The 20029-nt window shown below is 34.1% G+C and overlaps 1 protein-coding gene and 1 non-coding gene across 2 annotated transcripts in view; both read right to left on the reverse strand.

The window, feature by feature from the left end:
• Nucleotides 1-3337: 3337 nt before the first annotated feature.
• The window catches only part of LOC106714478 (RILP-like protein homolog), a 34390-nt gene continuing 17698 nt past the window's right edge, over nucleotides 3338-20029 (reverse strand). The window contains exons 4-8 of the mRNA XM_045683356.1: nucleotides 10016-10090; nucleotides 7097-7195; nucleotides 6757-6941; nucleotides 6363-6491; nucleotides 3338-3467 (exon numbers count right to left, since the gene is read on the reverse strand). Of these exons, the coding sequence (XP_045539312.1) occupies nucleotides 3338-3467; nucleotides 6363-6491; nucleotides 6757-6941; nucleotides 7097-7195; nucleotides 10016-10090 (618 nt within the window). The remainder of the gene's footprint in view (nucleotides 3468-6362; nucleotides 6492-6756; nucleotides 6942-7096; nucleotides 7196-10015; nucleotides 10091-20029) is intronic.
• On the reverse strand, nucleotides 4630-4702 carry LOC123722227. Its single transcript, XR_006756451.1, has one exon. It is a non-coding gene; the product is annotated as a small nucleolar RNA U3 (small nucleolar RNA).

The following is a 20029-nucleotide window of genomic DNA, read 5'->3' on the forward strand; positions in this document are numbered from 1 at the left end:
CAAATTAAATAAGTTACATTTAAGGAATGAAATTAATCTTAAGGATTATAAATTGTAATACCAATATTAACAAAATTAAAATATATATATTTAAAAAAAATGGAAATATACGACGACCAAGCGTCCTAGAGACACAAGTAATAAGTTTCATTATATGTTGATGTTATAAATTAATAATACCAAAAAAAATCCATTATACATGTTTCACACGAGGACAGAAAAAGACAGCAGTCGACAGTGTAACGCTGATTATTTTAAATACACTCTTAAAACGGTATTCTGTCGAAACGAAACAGTAGTACTGCACTGTCTACTACTCTACCTAATTGTTCTGTCGTCGTGATAAAAACATTACAATCGTGAATTTGACACATTACAGTTTAGATATAAATCAGGTAGGATCTAGGAACTATTACATCAAAACCGAACATCAGATGAATTTTGCATTTATAAACAGCAATATATGGAAATAAGCCAAATTTGCGATATAAGTATATTAATGCAGAATAACACGAGACTTTCTGTTCATACGTCAAGTGACGTCACAATGAAGTCTTTATACAGATAGTCTGTGGCTTCTATTTTAATGGTTACAAATTAAAAAATATAAATATCTTTTATAAGTAAGCCTAAAGCTTAGATATGACTGATTATTTTGCGAACTTCATAACTATCGTAATATCAGCTAAACTATTCAACAACCTATGATAATCGTTTATTTTCAGTCCAATAAACAATTTAAAGATTATTGTTACTTCAACAGAAATACTGAAAATTATTGAAGAAAAAAAAATTATGTTAGAATTTATATTTGGTGATTTAAATACTTTATTTTTTTTGAACCATAGATAATTAGGCCATTATAAATAATATCGATTAAATAAAGCGTAAGTTAAATAAAATTAAAATTACAAAATATTTTTTTTTAAATTCGTGTGATTAAAATTGTAAGAAAATTTATTTCAGCGTGCGATAATTTCTATAAAAATGGCACACAATATAGCGAAATATTAATTTTGACATATAAAGTTACCTTTACCATTTAATCAGATATAACTTAATGCAAAAAAAAATTAACACTTAAAAATACTTTCACACAGCCCAAACACACATCTTAAACTAAACTTACAAGGTCCGAATTATAAAAAAAAAAACTATTATTAAGACGCCTATCAATTCAAAATAATTATAACATAGCTACTGCAAATGTACTTGGATAAGGCGAACCTCACATTCAATTTAAAAAAAAAAAACTGGACAAAAAACGATAAAAGTTGATCAAACCCATTTCAAATATTTAATTTACTTAAAAAAAAAACTAAACCATAGCCTCTTTCTTTTTTTAATATTGTATCATGCATTTTTTAATTATTAACAAAAACTTAAAAAAACAACCGTACAATTTTAATGTCATACTTATTATGAAAGTATGCCATTAATAAAGTTGTCTCATTAAAAAAAAATCGATATTTATTACTTAATATTTTTTTACATAAAATCAGTAATTTTTTAATTTTTTTAAATTTCCATATCCAAATTATTGTTACAATTGTACTTTATTTATTATAAACATTATTAATAATTAATAAGTTGTAATAAAAGTATAAAATTAATCTTGAAAATGGGTCGTTTTATCTTCTTTTTTCGTTTAACATTCTCTTTTATTAATACCCTCATAATTGAATAGTATCGTAAAGTTTCAACGCCGTAATAATTTACGTATGCTGAAAATTATGAAAATTAATCTATTATTAAAAAAAAAATATGCTAAAAATAAATCAAATGCGATTAGAAATATCAAATATTGCACATCGGCATTTAAAATGAGACAAACAGCTACGATTTCGTGAAAGAGATAAGAAAACAATGACGAAATAAAAAGATTGTCTCTTTCTTATAAAATGTGCAATATTATCAAATCTGTCACTGTCATAATATAATTACTAAGACATACTAAACATGCTCCTTTAAAAGATATGCCACAATACCCCATAATTATGTACTCAATACCTGAGGATTATGATCAAAATGCCTCAACCACAAACCGAACATCAACTTCAAGACATGCATTATACAAGAGTACATTTCACCCTCACTAAGATTGTTATTATCATCCCAATAAGTCAATTTCTTACCGAATTCGATCAATGAAACGATTTTAATAAATAGCTTATTCAATTTCCTACTTAAAAATGATTTACTATAGTCTTCATCGTCCTCTCTACAAATTCTACAATCACAAATACTTTCCTCTACTGCATCAGAAGTATCTATGTTAATTTGATTTGTAATACTTTCAATAGAGTTATCATGATGCATGTCCGTCAATGTGTCTATCTTATAATCGTCTTTAACTAGCGAGTCTGTATCTGTGACAACTATTGTTGGAATTGTTTTTAAGTTAATGTCTGATTTTTGTTTTTGAATATTAAAAGTGCTAATTCTATCAATATCTTTGTATCTATCTTTAAAACGAATAAATGGAACTGGTTTTAAATTAGCTACATTTTCTACTGATCCACATCGAACATCGTCAATACTTTTTTCTAAACGTTCCGAACTTTTGAATTGAATGTGAGATGTGCATCGTTTCATTAATACTTTCTTTCTCAATGTTCTACTCTTTTGAGTCTCCTCGTACCACACGTTATGAACGGTGCCGATTCTTCTCTGACGCAACATATTCCCCGATCCTTCGTTTCTATCTTCTGTCTTAGCGGTCCTCGAATCGTACGACACGCTTCTAATCAAAGGCGCTCTCATTTCTAACATCTCATCGTCCTCAATTTCCCCCTCGTTGAAACTTTTCTCAGATTCCTTCATTTCATCGAAAAAGCTTTTAAACGAAAACGTCTTCTGTAATTTCTTGACTTGCGGAGATAGACCACCCTTTTCCATCTCCACTCCCTTGTAACTCCTCAACGCGTGCAAAGCCAAATTATTTCCTTCGTTCCCCATCGCCAAAGATGCGCGCCTGCTTATCATTTTATACTGAGAAGCTGGGACATCTTCAAAACTCCTGTACTGTTCGAGCATGCGGTCGCTGTCGTTCGAATTCAGGGACCATTCCGACGCACCGGACCAATCCGAGCCTAGCGTGTTCAAGTAGTTAAATATTTCAATTCCGCCGTCCAACGAGATGGATCTCTGCAGGGGTATGTCATGATCGAATCTGTAGTCCAGTTCCTCGTCAAACTTCCCGAGCCAGTTGTCTAGTTCCGCGTTGTCGAGGTTGAGGCTGAGCTCGAGGCGCAGGTTGAGCTCCGGGCGGTGGTGCATGTCTGAGAGACGGCGGAGGCTGTGCTGCGTGTGCGTGTGGGCGCGGGGGAGGGAGTGCCTACGCGGTGGCGGCGGCGGGGGCGGGGGCGGGGCCGGGGCCAGGGGGCGGGGCCGCCTTGCCGCGCGCGGACATTGGCCGGGAGAACGCGCCCACGGAGAGATCAGACTCAGCAAAGAGCTTGCGAAAACTGACAGAAACAATACAGTAAGACCTCATTCATTTTTTAGACGACATTAAAAAACTAAATCCACCAATGAGAGTGAAATTGAAAAACATGAATTGAATTGATTGTGTCAGTCTACAGCATGAAGTTTTTCTTCTTGTCAACGTGGATATTTGAAGCTACAATATACTTTGAGACACGCTCGTGAGTGGATTTTTTATAAACATTTAGATATTGAATATACATATTAAAAAGACAAAGTAATGTGCATGCAAGATGGCCTCCCTCTTGCATTTTTTTTTTTTTTTAGTATAATCTTGTAAGATAAAATAACTGACGCTAAAATTATTATGTAACGATAATAAAGGAGATATTGATAACAAAATAAGCAGCAAATAAACACGATAAATTAGCATATGTTGCCAGTGCTCAATATTATAATGAATAAAAAAAGGCTATCTTCTATAATATACATTCATAATAGGATAGGATAATTCCAAGGGTCCGAGATATTTTTCTCACCCAAGTTTGTCGTTTATAGATGTCATACGTCTAGACTGGACAATAACTCTCGCAAAATCGAAAAAAAAACATTCGTTTTCATAGTTTAAATTTCTTTGGAAAAATATTTAAAATAATTTAACACTGGCAACGAAATCCCTACAAGCGCGATACGCAAAAAAATAAAGAAAATACCTTAATCTATGTCGCAATCAGTACCAAGGGCCGAAAGAGATCCGTGCGGGCGGCGAGCGACGACCGGCGTCGCGTGACGTCATCGCCAACCAGAACCTGGCCCCACACACGCAACCACAACACTTGAGGGGAGGGTTTAACATAAAATGGCCACACTCGGACAAAATAATCAGGGAGTGTAAAATAACTGTTCATTTGAGAATAACAAAAAGTTAAAAATCGAACACGAAAAAACTGAAAATGGAAAAAATAAGGAACGAAATAATTATATTTACGAATCAAACTTTGTAAGTAAAAAATCATTATTTATCCGAAATTGTAATTTTTTTGTGTAACGTAATTTTTTGTGACAACTGTACATTTTGTGTCACGAATATGTGCAAAAATATAAACCACAAACAACATTTAATGAGTAAAAAATTATGTAATAAAGACAAAAATTGGACAAAAACAACAAAAAAGGAAAAGGATAAGGAAAAGTAGTGAAGCGAGGTACGATCTCACATGTTGTGAAGGTCTCGTGAAGAACTTACTATAGAAATGATCCTATGAAGTAAGGTCTGAAGGAAGCGAGGTAAGCATTGGTTGCTAGTGTATTAAATTTATCAAAAACTCATGCAAATCCGTGCTTCGTGTAATACGATGATCTCTTTCGGCCCTGGTCGCATTTTTCGTTCTTTAACAATAAAAGCCACCTAGAAATATAGGCAAAAAAAATTTTTTGAAAAAATAAAAAAATCAAACAGTTACTTCGATGTTTTCAAAAACCTTAATTTTATTCATGCGAAACTATATCACCAGTACATAAATAAAATTATGTAAAAAAAAAATGTACCAGAACCAAACAAAAAGCGTGGGTGAGTGTGAGAAGAAATAATGTAGGACATTTCAATATATATAAACCAAACACCTTGGTAATAATAAATCATAACACTTATAAATATGTTAATTTTTATCATAATAAATAGCATTGACATCCAGGGAAATATAAAGCTATATTTAATGCTGATTTTAATCAAACAAGGATATCTGGCCCGATGAAAGACGCTGCTATCGATTGGTTCTGTCAGAAAATGTCGACGCTGGAAAGCATAAACGCTGTAACCCTTTAAATCCACGTTAATAATTTCAACCATTATCAAACGACAATGATTTTATTATAGGTTAGCACAAACTACACAACATTGCTAAATACCGCATGCTTGTAGGCGTATCAGCTCACGAGTTATCATTTTTTGGCTCTCCTGTAAAGTTCATACTTTCGGGGTTACAGCGTTTACGCTTTCCAGCGTAGATGTGTAGAAAGTTACATAGATTGTGTGAAAGAGGATATGTAAATTCAGATATGACGGCTGATAAAGATGTATGGAATAGTACATACTGTGCTGACCCTCCATAGAGATAAAGGCAGGATGATGATGATGATGACATAGGAAATTACGTAAAAGTCAAAACACGATATGATAGCTTCAGTATGAAAAGGACTTTGTGAAACTTTTTGACAGTAACAGGAGGGCGCTAGAGAGCTAAAATAATTTGTCTTACGCTCACCGGGTCAGACATACTTGTCGGTTTATAATTACAAAAATTATCCCCCTTATTAATATACCGTTCGTAAGAAACGGGATTCTTACCACGATTAGGCTGTTTGAGGTCCCGATATTTCGGCACAGTTGCATGCGCCATGTTCACGGGTTGACTGGTGTTGTGCGGTAGTGTGAAAAATGTTAAAGATAGCCGTATCGGTCTACTTTCTTTCTGATTCGGCGACCACTACCACTGTCCGCGTTCTTAATGCACATTAAATCCGCACTCGAATCCCGATTCTTACGAACAGTATATTAGTAAAAACCACAAAAGTTTGAAGTTTTATATCACCCTTATTATTTTGCGCTGATTTGAGCTTCGAAAAAAATGTGCTTTTCGAAGCTCTTGAACAATTCTTCGTAATTCGTAGTAGTTTAAATTAAAACAAAAAATCAATTCAAAACAGTAAGAGTGATGATGGAACCAAAAACGTTATAACCAAATATATATAGAAGTACTTTATCCCATTTTCACCTTTTTTTTTTTAAACTTATTTTTTTAAAATACTTATAATTATTTTAGAAAAACAAGCAAAAGCACAATAAAACATGCAGGTAACACGTGGATGTATTAAATGCAGGTTAGTTACCCTGACCAAATTAATTAGACCCCTGGTTATCTGAGATCTGTACTTACAACTTCCTGATGCCACTGTTGCGTTTCCATGGCGCGTCATCCGGCTCCGCGGGTAATGGACCTTGCACTGGCGCCTCCTCTTCCTCGTTCACTGTCGTACTCACCGATGAAGATGTGTCTGAACTTGTACTGGAACATAATAAGTCGTATTTTCCTAATCTTACTAATATTATAAATGCGAATGTTTAGATAGATGGATGGATGGATGTTTGTTAGAAGGTATCTCCAGAGAAGATAGACTAATTCGAAAGAATTTTAAATAATATATGAAGTACAAAGACCAAAATAAATTTTTCAGTTAAAAAAAAACCTTCAAAATCTAGACGAGAAAAAGAAAGGAATCATTACACAGACTAAGAAATAAGACAGCACGTAAGTTTGCTAGTTCACATACCTATCTGGCTGCGGTTCAACCTGCAGCGCTTGCAGCTGTTCTTCGAGCCGGTTCAACTTCAGTTTGAGTTCGTTCCGCTCGTGCAGAATGGCGCGCAGTTCGCGCACACTGAACGTCGGCCGCGACGATTGGTCGCCCTCCTCCCCACCCTCGGGGAATCCCGCGCCGCATGATGTGCACTTTTGCTGAAAATATAAAGTAAATCTATCCATCCTTTTAAAGACTTGCCACTCTTTATGTGGAAAGTTCATCTTTTAAACATCACATATACATTACTATCAATGAAATTGTAAGGTAGGCAATTAAGATGTAGACAAAGTCTATGCTATAAGGTGTTTACTGTTTTCTGTGCATCTGATTGCTGGAGCGCGGCGATGTCCCTCTGCTGGGACTGGACAATGGCAGTCAGTTCCGTACGCTCTTCGCATACCAAGCGCATCTGAAAAAAATCATTAATTACTCTATAACTGTAATGAAAAAAACTAACATTCGTTGCTATATTAATAATGCGTAGTTGATCGTATCACGATTTTTGTCACAACTGTTTGGCAAAGGTGTTAAATTTTCTCGAGTAAGGCTCACTATTACAACTATTATTTTTCTTGTTGAGAAATGTATGAAAACGTACAAACGTTTATTATATCCGACAGTATTCAAATGTTGAATGTGAAATGCACAAAAATAACATGAATAGTGCACATGCTATTTTTCCGAGCTTCAGAATTCAAACAAACGCTGCTTTCGCACTCAAGCTTCATACAATGAAAAATACGTGTCGAAAGCTTGCATGAGGGGCGTTTGAATTTCAGGAAAAAGAAATAAAAGCGTACTCTTGTATTTTCCTATATGCAATATATTACATGTATCATGATCCTTTTAAAGAGTTATAACATACGTAAACATATTCAATGCAGTGATATTGAGAATTTAATTAGAAAACAAAGTTTCAAAACATCAATTCCTAAAGCCTAACATGTAATCTGGTCACTTACACTTTATTCTATCCATGATCAGTTTATTTCTTTATATCCATTAAATGTTAGAAGTCATTTTTTAATATAGTATAAATTTGTTATGTATTTTTGCGATATACTTTCATCGTTATAATAATTCTGCTATATGATATCTTACTAATATTATAAATGTTTGTTTAGATGGATGGATGAATGTTTGTTTGAAGGTATCTCCAGAACGCCTCAACGCATCTTGATGAAAAATGACACGAATGTAGAGCTACTAATTAAGGTTTTTTTTATACCACGCGGACGGAGTCGCGGGCGACAGCTAGTGTTGTTATAAACTGATGTCAATTACCTAATACAAATAAACCACGATAGGCAATAAACAAACAAATTGGAGAGCGGCCATTAAATACTTAATCGAACAGCTAGTAAAATTTATTAGCCAAAATTAAGTGGGGTTTGGTCACAATCAACGTAATAGGATTTCGAGGTGCGTGCGAATGGCGCCAGAATTAATATAACCGTGAGCTTCCACAGACGAAACGCCCATATGAAAACTATTTATCTCAATTTTGACAAGGAAAATGTGAGAGATGAAAATACATTTTTGTACAAATATTTCTGCAGTAGAAACCTGCAGAGAGCAGTAATTGTATTTGGAATCATACAAAAACACATTCTAATATTCAGTGGTCGATTACACTGTAACTCAAATCAATAAATAATTTTGGACGTGGACTATTTCAATAACTAAAACGTTACAGCCCAAACAACAGAAGTATTCGGGCGCATACTAAAACGTTATTTCAGTGATTCGTTTGTTCAAAATTGCGAAAGTTTAGTATTATGCCTGAGAGCTTTGGTCTGGAGTTTTCGTGCCAACTTTTGAACCCGTACTTAGAATACTGAAGCCTTTTTAAAAATTCAATTACTAGACACATCGGTGGCAGTTGCCAAAAGAAATTGATACTATGACGTAATAACGCCTATAGATATAGTCTGGTATCGATCGTAGCATATTTTCATAGACATATCACTAGTATGATAAATTCATTTGAGAAACGTAGACCTATTGTTCCAACCACACATTGAGAGGAGTAAGGATTGGGCGTTGATAATGATTTCTACTGATAAACCGACTTATCTGACGAAACATCTTTTTATTTTATTTAACTCTATTCGTCAGATGGGTCAATCTCTTAGAGAGTGCTCGTTTTTTACCCTGATTTCATAGAAAAAAATGAAAATTGCCCGTGTTAAAAATAATATGCTTCAGAAATAAGAAGAGCTCTTATTCCTTTAAAGTATGTCATTGAGATCTCATGCTCATGGTGTTACAAGTAGTTATTAACTACTTGGACGCGATAGGAGGTTCTTCTTCATAGAAATATTTAGGTTAGAGATTTTGTTCTTTACTTTATGAATGTTAAATGCACTCCAACGTCGAGTTACGTAAATATTTTACAATTCAAATTTGAAATGAAGCAAAAAATAAAGCAGATAGTGGAAAAAAAATTCAAAGCTAATTATAAAATAAAGTAGTGTGGCATAGACCAGACAGTTTTATGCAGTCGCGAGGGAAACATAATTTTAAATTCATGAAAGTTGAACCAGCGCAGTGTTTTGCATTCACGTGATTTATAAATTCTTGTATGAAAAAACTTTTCTTATAAATAACTAAATAATGAATACTAATCAGAAGATCTTGATATACAACTTCCTACTTATCTATTCTTTCATTATAATGTGAATTTCCATTGCCGAAGCACACGTAAACATTGTTATCTATGATTTTTCGAAGCAAATTAGAGGGATGTCAATACATTTTAGTAGAGATGTTAGTAGGGATTGCAATACAGCGAAGAGGTATTTCGCAATAACTTGAGTGACAGCGGATCACGGTTAGTCAGTCGCCTAACATTTTTTTTTTTTATATTATAAGGTGGCAAACGAGCAAACGGCCACCTGGATTCGCCGCAATAGCGAGGCGACCGTTGCCCATAGACATCCGCAAATGCAGATGCGCTGCCTACCTTTAATCAACGGAGAAGAGGACGCACAAAAAGAGGAAATTTCTCTTTCCTATGTGTCCCCTCCTCCGCCAAATCCACTTCCCCTTCCCATCCTTTCCTAATAAGAAAAGGGTGGGAAGGGAAAGAGGACTAAAATTAGGCCTCATTTGTCAAGTCATCGATATTGCTTTTGTCCATGAAATTTTAATGGAGGAAAACAGTAGAAGTCGGCTCGACGGCTCTGAACTTTTAAATTAAAAATTAAATATTCATAAATAAAATTACCTGATTTTGTAGCTGTTTATGCTTCCGTCGTAGATCCCGACTGACCTGTGCCAACTTGTCCACTTGATTCGTCAACTGTAATGTATCCAAAATCGCCATTTCAATACACGAACACACAACTTAATTATAAACACACTATATGAATAAATTTCTATAATAAAACGGTAGGTAACCATACAAGTTAAATGTTTAATACATATATCAAATCATAACAAATAAATATAATCTAAAAGATAGATCAACCTTCAGTAACCATGATAACAAAAAAACATGTTAGCTGATATTTTTTTTATCTGACATTTCGATAGTGACATTAGATAGATAAATTTATATCGAAACTTTCTTTGCAGGGAGTCAAAAATATATCAAAAGAAGTCGACAATTTGAGCACTTTGAGAGTTGAATGCTCAATAAAAGATTAAGATAAAAGACGAGGATTGATTGATCTATAACCTGCATTGCACCTATATACATAAAAAATTATTATTATCTATTACTAATAAAGGAAGAGAAATGTGTGATAATATGGAAAACTAACTGCCAACCTTAGCTAGTCGGAGCACCTCAACAAGAAGAATAAAGAAAAATAAAACAATTTTTAATTACCACACATAAAACACATACAAGGCATAAACTTGATATAAAAGTGTGGTAAAAAGATACATACATAAATAGCAGTGGTCGCCTGCGACTTCCTTGTTACAAAATTAAAAGTATGAAAGTAACTTATAATATCCCTATGTACCGATGTGATACTACCTACATTCCAGTGTAAGTCCCTTAAAAATTGGTCCAGCGGTTCCGTAGCTTACTCAGAACAAACAAACTTTTGTGGACAGAGATAAAAGTTTTAAAAAAATTGATTCTCTTTGTAAGCAACGATAATTTTTTTTCGATATTACATACAGACACTGCAATTTTATAAATCTAATATATAAAATTCTCGTGTCGCGGTTTTTGTGGTTAAACTCCTCCGAAACGGCTTGACCGATTCTCATGAAATTCTGTGTATTCAGTAGGTCTGAGAATCGGCCAACATCTATTTTCATACCCCCCCCCCATTTATTTTTTTTAACTGCGCGCAGACGGAGTCGCGGGCGACAGCTAGTATTTACATAAAAATGAGAGAGATATCAATACTGTTCTGTACAGGATGATCTACAGGATAAAAAAAAATAATTCAAAAACAATATAATATTTACGTTCATCGTACACTAAACAATGTATCGTATACTTTCCGAAATGTTACAAACATTCCAAAACAGAGTTATCATTAAAATCATTGTATTACAAACTGGTACGTTTCCAATTAGTGTTTGAATACGATACTGTAACGATACGGCTTTGTATTGAACACAACACAATTCAATGCTGGTTGTATACCTCTTCAATGATTATATGCCTTAAGTGTTGAATTGCTTTCATTACGAGCCTTTAAAAGATTAAGGACTTCCAAACATCCTGTACCTATTGTTGATTTCAATTATAATGAAAATATACTTAATGCCCTATAATAAAGTGTCTAATATACGCCTGGAGCTTTGGTAGAATGATACCAGAAAAACTATACTTCCAACTAAAATGTATCAAAATTTAGATTAATGTAAATTTAAATTAATATATCAGCAATTTAAACTTAAAGACGTTTAACAATTGTTCACAGTAAAACACACCGTAGTTTTATCCTACTATTTTACTTATATTATAAATGTGAATGTTTAGATGGATGGATGGATGTTTGTTTGAAAGTATCTCCGGCACGGCTCAACGGATCTCGATGAAATATGGCACATATGTAGAATAGGACGAACACAGAGGCTACATAAGACGTCTATTTACGGACGTAGTCGCGGGCGATAGTATTTAAATGCTTATCAAAGTAAAACGTTTATAAAAGCTTCCAAGAATACTAGTGATCTGTAAAGAAAAGCCGCACAAGGTCTTCCGCCCACGCTATATAAATGGCCTTAACTCCCTCCATTAAGAAAAATAATAATAAAATGTCGCAGACACTTCACAGTTAAAGACACTTTTCTTATGTCTATTTCTAGACTTGAATGTATACGATGCATACTTAACAAAAAAAACTATCTAAATGGCCTCTTAGCATAGTGATTTGTATCACGAAGAAATTCGTCTACATGTATTTGAAGCTTTAGAAAGTCTATTCCCAAGATTTTTAAATTATTTTTTTCTTACATCGTATTATTATCTATCTTATCTATATATATAAAAGAAAGTTGTGTTAGTTACACCATTTATAACTCAAGAACGGCTGAACCGATTTGGCTGAAAATTGGTGGGGAGGTAGCTTAGAACCAGGAATAGGACATAGGATAACTTTTACCCCGTTTTCTTTCTTTCTTTTTTTATTCCACGCGGACGGAGTCGCGGGTAAAAGCTAGTTTAACTTAAATACAAGTCGCGCCGGGTTCAGCTAGAGTTAAAGAACAAAAATCACAATCCACGCCTACATAACTTGTTTTTTTTTTTTATATAAGAGAAGGGGGCAAACGAGCAGCGGGAACACCAAGGTGTTCATCGACGCCCATGGACATCTGCAATACCAGAGGAATCGCAAATGCGTTGGCCTTTGAGATGGTGATACGCTCGCTTCTTGAAGGATGGTATGGATGGTACCTGGCGGTCTGTCGGGTCGTCCGATGACGAAACTCGGCGGCAGGAATCGTTCCAAACAGTTCTTCGGAACACTCCCCGTGGTATAAACGATAAAAAATGCAGAGGGAACTGACGTCCCTCCGCAAGGCCAGAGTATCAAGCCGATCGGTAAGAGCTCGGTCGTTGACGATTCGAGTCGCTCTCCGTTGTATGCGGTCAAACGGAAGAAGCTGGTACTGGGGTGCTCCCGCCCGGAGGTGCGAGCAGTATTCCATGTGGGGCCGAACTTGCGCCTTGTACAGTTGTAGGCGGTGGCCCGGCTGGAAATACTGCTTCGCCCTACTGAACACACCCAGCTTTTTGGAGGCCAGCTTGGCCTTGTCTTCCAAGTGACCGCAAAACTGAACGTCACTCGATATGTCAACGCCGAGAATACCGATACTGGCTGAGGCAACCAGGGGAGTGCCCTCAAAACGAAGATCCACGACAAAGGGTTGTTTTTTAGCGGTAATGGCGGTTTGTTATTTATAAAGCTACTAGCTGTCGGCCGCGACTCCGTCCGCACGGAATTACAAAAAGAAACGTAAAAGTAGCCTAGCCTATGTGTTCTTCCAGACTATGTTGAGCTGTTCTGGATATACCATCAAAAAATTGGCATTTATAAAATCAGTGAATTTAAAAAAAAATTGAAAATAATCACTAATACACAATAGATATTGAAATGAAACCAGGCTACAAAGTTGATAATATTCGAAAATAAATTTCCAAAACACTGCCTCAGGATTGAGTTCAGCCCGAGATAAACTGAAAGTGATATTTATAAATACTAACTAATCAATACTGATACTACTTACATCTGACCTAGATAGCGGCTGACTGCGATTTACAATATTTGAAAGGAAATAAATTTAGTGATTTTTTTTCTTTGACTAGCGTCTTATTAAGACATAGTCACCATTAACTAAGAGTAGACTCGAGCTATTCGGTGTGAACGTGTCTGATTTGACGACACAATTTAGTGTTCATGATGACACAAGAATCGTATGCTAGCTGTCGCACGCGACTCCGTCCGCGTGGAATGAAAAAAATCTGTGATCTACATCTGTGCCAAATTTCATCAAGCCTTTCCAGAGATACAAACATCCATCCAACAATCCATCTATACTTTCGCATTTATAATATTAGTAAGAAATAAGATGTAGAAGTCTACTAGACGTGACGGCAAGAGAACTATCTTTATTACGATTCATAGAAGAGAATTAGTACCAATCTGTTTAAGGTAAAAACACACTATGATCTCATGTTGCATAGCTCGCGTCAGAATACTAGTTTCTTTAGACTAAGGTTAGTAACACATAAAGTTGACAGATCGAATACGCGGTACTGCAACGTATTTGTAAACATACATATCGATCAAATAAACACGATGCGTAGTAAAAACAGTACATAGAAATTATAAGTATATTAATTTATAAAATGTCAATTCAGTATACATATGTTTCAGTACATAATCATAACGAATGGTATAACATCATATATCCTCGTCACAACAAAACGCCAATGCAAATAAACTATGAATGATTCATTATGATTCATAAATAGGTGACTTTACGTTTCGTACGTACGACTATTTCAAACGATAGAGACAAAATATTTCATCCGTCGGCGTCGGGTGAACGAACATTGCCTACCTTTATTAGAGGAAATAACAAATTCTTACACAAAATATTTGCTTTTCTTAAATATACTCTTCCCTTTTGATACCCCTTCTTCCGTCCTTCACTGATTTAGAAGGTGGGAAGGTAAATAATTCTAGAATTTATCTCTACAAATCATTAACTCCCTTAAATGTCGTTTTCAAACAAACAAAAACAACAAAATTTGATTCGTGTCGAGATTAGGTCGTTTCAAATCATCCAATTTTTTTTTTAGCATATATATACTACGAATGTGGACCATAAATAAACAGATATAGTGAGTGATATGACACAATTGCAGTTGGCTCGTTCACGCTATTACGAGAAGCCGAGTGGTGCTTAACTTAATTAGGAGCCACACGAGCCGCTTTCAGATTTCTCATGCGCATTAAATAGAATTTACTAACCATCTTTATATGTAGATAAATGTTAAAAATATTTACATATTTATAAATATAATATTATACAAGATATCATGTTAAGATGTTAATGTAATATACTAGGGAGTTTATACAGTATTACACTATAATAGTCTCCAGTAAGTAACACATAGCTTAAAAACGACAAGGGTTAATTTTGTCGACATTAATGCTTTTGTTGATACAGTATTCTGTTTGAAGAAGCCGAATACCTATCCCAGTGCCTTAAATGTATTCAAGAGAATCATTATAACTGAAGTTCATTAATAATAAATACTACGCCTAAAAAGATCAACTCCATTTCACGTCTTCCATATGTAACAAAATTAGATCATTATGTTACAAAGCAAATTAATAATATCAAATTTATAGAGAAAGAGCTCAAGATTAAAGAGTTTATGAAGAACACACTCACTACTTTGGAATTTTAAGAAGATACCTTTATAAGGCATTATATTGATATATGGGTCTTACTGTTTGTAACAAACGTGGGTATCAAATCATATGATTCTATACCTTATACATATATTGTTTAAGGTTTGAATTTCATCACAATATTTCCTTCACCTCAAACAATGGTTGATTTAAAAATTCCTTTCTATAAATTACTGTAAGTTAATGTTGAATTACTTTCACTAATGGTCACGGACCGGTTTAGAAGCGACTACATTTTTCTACACTCGATTTCGCATGACATTACATAAAATAATTTGTTAAAGCGTAGGTACTCATAAAAATTTGCATTTGACCGTAATGAGATAATTAACTTAACGGTGGGTTCCCGCTGACAAAACATATTGCCTTCTCTATCATTATCTTTGAAAGAACAAAGATAAGTGGACACCAACAGTAATATTACCACTTTCCTCCATTAATATTATAAAAAACTAGCTGTCGCCGGCGACTCCATCCGCGCGCAGCTAAAAAATTACTTAATTAGTAGCCTATGTGTTCTTCTAGCCTATACTCTACATCTATTCCAAATTCAAACGAAATTTATGCAGTCGTTCTGGAGATACCTTCTAACAAACATACATCCATCCAAATATTTTGTATCTATACAATTAATCAAATGAAAGTGTCTATATTATGTAACATCGAAAAAAAATCGCGAACACGATGCATTTGCTACGCTGCAAGTCTGTGTTTGATCGATTTTGAAGGGATTTTACTAGAAGGTAGCTGATACGACAGGCGTGACTTTGACAATTTGTTTAATTTCGCGCTGACGAAGTAACGAGCGACTGCTACTTGAAATATAGAATTTGTACAAGTATATAATTTGATATCCTCTAATCATTAACTAATCTTGCTGCACTAACACGGTATCTACGACTCATATCAGCTTATAAGGTAGGTGTTAGGTAATACCTAGAAAGTCGTATGTAGAAATTAATTTCTGAATATAAAGGTGATGCTTAATAATGTAAAATAAATATTTCTATGGATTAAATACGTCATTTTATAACAGAATATTATCAAAAATAGCAATATCTTGTCGGGCGTGTTCTGTTCTCAAGTCGGGAAAGGAAAAAGAATTAAAAAAATAATAAAGATGAGGAATTATTAAACATTTTTTGTAACAACATTGTCAAGGTTAGTTTCAGATTTTTATATCTCACGGTACTGATTAAATAACAGGTAAAATAACCAGTTAATATTATGTGAAACACATGTACATTTGAGGCCAATATTAATGGTATTACAAAAAATAGATTCACATCATTCAGCACCCATTTTTATCATGATAAGTGTAATAAAATTAATGAAGAACTTGTATTAAAAACTACTTGGCATTCTGTATTACCTAACTAATGATATAGAGAAAACCGACATTGTCCCGGTGTATCGGCGCAACACTAGATCTACAAAAATATCAACGCTTACGTCCCCTCACTACATCTGACACTTGGTTTGGTAATGAGTGCGATTCGCTCCAAATGATTTTAACTAATATAGTCTACAACTTAAAAAAATAAAGTCAGACCCCGTGTTAATATGTACAATACACCTCATCTTGCACAACCTCGTCCCTAAAACGAACTAATAGGATATAAAAACAGCTATTACCTGGTCGTTTGTTTGTACAAGCTTTATGTAACATAATTACATTCTACCATCCTCTAACTTTGTACCTTTTACATAGCTATAAATATAATAGAATATTTAATAATCAATACAACTTAACGTGCATTTCTGAGGCCAAAATCTCTGTATAACATATCGTCATCCCTGTCATTATCTTTGACATAACAGAGATAACAATATGTTTTAAACTGAGATTTTGATCTTAGAAATTCACGTTTAAATAAAATTCTGTCATTCGTGAGTTAAAAAAAGTTTCATGTATTACGTACTTTAATAGAATAGAAAAGCTTTCGTATATCGTAAAATGTGTAATGGAAAACTCTAGAGAACGGACTCTTGAAACTTTATAAGTCCCCAAAGAACCGTATCCTACCCCAGTTCTTTCTTTACATTTAAATTAAATTCCTTATAATTATTACATAACATTTCGATTTGTATCTTTAATAACATAATTATTGAACATAGGTTATTGAAGCCTTTTTTCCAGAGAGGAATGCTTTATGCATATTCCGCGCCCCGGGGGGGACACGGTGGTCATGTGGGATTCTCTTCCTTATTGGAAGTATACCCACTAAACCTCTCTGTTCCTCCAAAGCATCGGGACGGGACCACGGGCACGCTTTAGCTTTCGTCCGCAATCCAGGTTATTGAAGCCTGTGATATAAAAATTATTGTAACAAGTTGGAATAAATGATGAACTGTTTATTATCCTTAGTATGTTCTTTTAAAAATACTCATTTACATATCTGCGTTGTTTTCTTATAAGAGTTGATCCAAGGTAATGTCACGCTAGGATGCATTAAGATACCTTGTCAGTGACATCGCTATAATATCGATATGTAAACAGTAGAAATAGTTATATACTATGTTTAACTACGCACTTCTATATATTATATTTAACAACATGAAATCTGACGATATGCTTGATATGAATAACATTACTGTAAAATACGTCATAGATTGATCCTATGTTGGTGATGAAAATAATTAACAGGTTAATTCATTCTTAATTCAATAACAAAACGATTAAACATAAACAGAACGAAATTCCTTATTATAAAAGAAAGATGTTACATAAAGCGATATGACAAGATAAATTTTATGAGAGAAGATTTAACGAGGAATAAAATGTAAGCGAACGTTCGCACAGATTATGTTAGCAGTTTGACGTCAATGCGACAGGTAATTGTCTGACATCACCGCCTCTTTCGTAGCGTGACTTTACGTCGCTATTTACGCCTTTTACATTTTTATATGACAGGAACTAAAGGCATTTTGGAGGAATAAAACGGTGTTTCCACTGCTGCAACACTAGTATAAAAACATCTTGTTATCTCTATGTATGTCATTGCAAAACAAGAGATAAAATTATATTTTTGTAAAAGTATTTCTACAATAGAAATACACGGCAAGATGTTTTCGTGGGTTTTTCCCGTTGGGCCATTAAGTCCAAAGTATTAAAAAAATCGCATTGGTCCAAATACCATTGGGTCGGTTAATCGATAGGCCGACCGGCCCAACGGTAAACTCCCGTTCGTGTAAATGCTTCTTTATTATAGAGAATAATAAATTATTAATAATAATAATAATTCATTTATTGCAAACTGTATTACATTGTTATAAAGTTATAAACATTTATAAACAGCTATAACACAGTTAGATACCCCTTCGGGCGTGCCATATGATGATAATGATGAGGTTTATTGTTCAACACATTCACTCTCATCGTTTAAACCAGTCCAGACAGTTTATTTTACTTCAAAGAAATCCTGAAAATGTACGTCTGGTTATAAATTATAGCACTTTCTTATCTAGAATCATTTAACTTCTTTTAAATACAACTAACTACCCAAAACAAGATGGTTTCATAGTCAAATCTCGGTGACCTACTTTAAAAAATACACCTCCAAGACCTGAATGGTATTCATTTAGAAAAATTCAGCTTCAGCAAAAGTAAAGGTCATCTTTACAAGTAGAAACATTTACTATGAATGAAAAAATTTCTTTGTTAATGTATACCTTTTATCATTTACACTTTGTAACATTCTAAAATCTTTTTTTACACAATTTATTTGCTGAAATTAAAGTAGCAAAATAAATCAAATTGAAATGAACTAAGAAGAATCATGGTCTTTAAACTCATCTACCATCTAATATATAAAATTCTTGTGTCACGGGGTTCGAACTTGAACTCCTCCGAAACGGCTTGACCGATTCTAATGAAATTTTGTGAGTATATTCAGTAGGTCTGAGAATCGACCAACATCTATTTTTCATAACCCCCCCCCCATTTAGTTTTTTTTAACTGCGCGCGGACGGAGTCGCGGTTGACAGCTAGTCTTATATATCAAATTTTCATGTCACGGGGTTCGAACTTGAGCTCCTCCGAAACGGCTTGACCGATTCTCATGAAATTTTGTGAGCATATTCAGTAGGTCTGAGAATCGGCCAACATCTATTTTTCATACCCCCACCCCCATTTAGTTTTTTTTAACTGCGCGCAGATGGAGTCGCGGGCGACAGCTAGTAACCTATAAATTGGCATGTAGCAATAACACAATGTAAAAATTATAATAAAATTCATTATCTATTAGAATATATTAGGAGTAAAGTATATTTTAATCTTTTTGTTATGTGTGAAGTTACGCACATAAAAAAATATTTAAATCTGTTAGCTGCAAAAAAATTACGGTATAATTAAAAAAATCCAGACATGTAAAAAACCTACTCTAAACTCTAGATACCCTCTTATTATGAGACGTGTGTGCTTTTGCATAATCCACATGCGATGTTAAAATTTTCACTCACTTGCAAAATTACGAGACCTTGCAAACGAGATATGATTCTCTGGTATATTTATTTTTTATTTTTTAGGTGACAAAATATTTTAAAATATGAAAGTAACATCTTACTAATATTATAACGAATGTTCGGATGTGGATGGATAGATGGATGTTTGTTTAAAGGTATTTCTAGAACGGCTGCATGGATCTCGCGAAATTTTCATGAAGTAGAACATAGCCTGGCAGAACATGTCAACTTCTAATGAAGTTTTTTTTATTCCGTGCGTACGGAGTCGCAGGCGACAGCTAGTTTTAATATAAAATTATAAAGGACACTTGTAAACTAAAATTCAATTAAACATTTTAAAGTCAAATGGGATTCTTGACATCAACATTTTTCTATTAGCA

The sequence above is a fragment of the Papilio machaon genome, chromosome 21, assembly GCF_912999745.1.
Source record: "Papilio machaon chromosome 21, ilPapMach1.1, whole genome shotgun sequence".
Lineage (NCBI taxonomy): Eukaryota > Metazoa > Arthropoda > Insecta > Lepidoptera > Papilionidae > Papilio > Papilio machaon.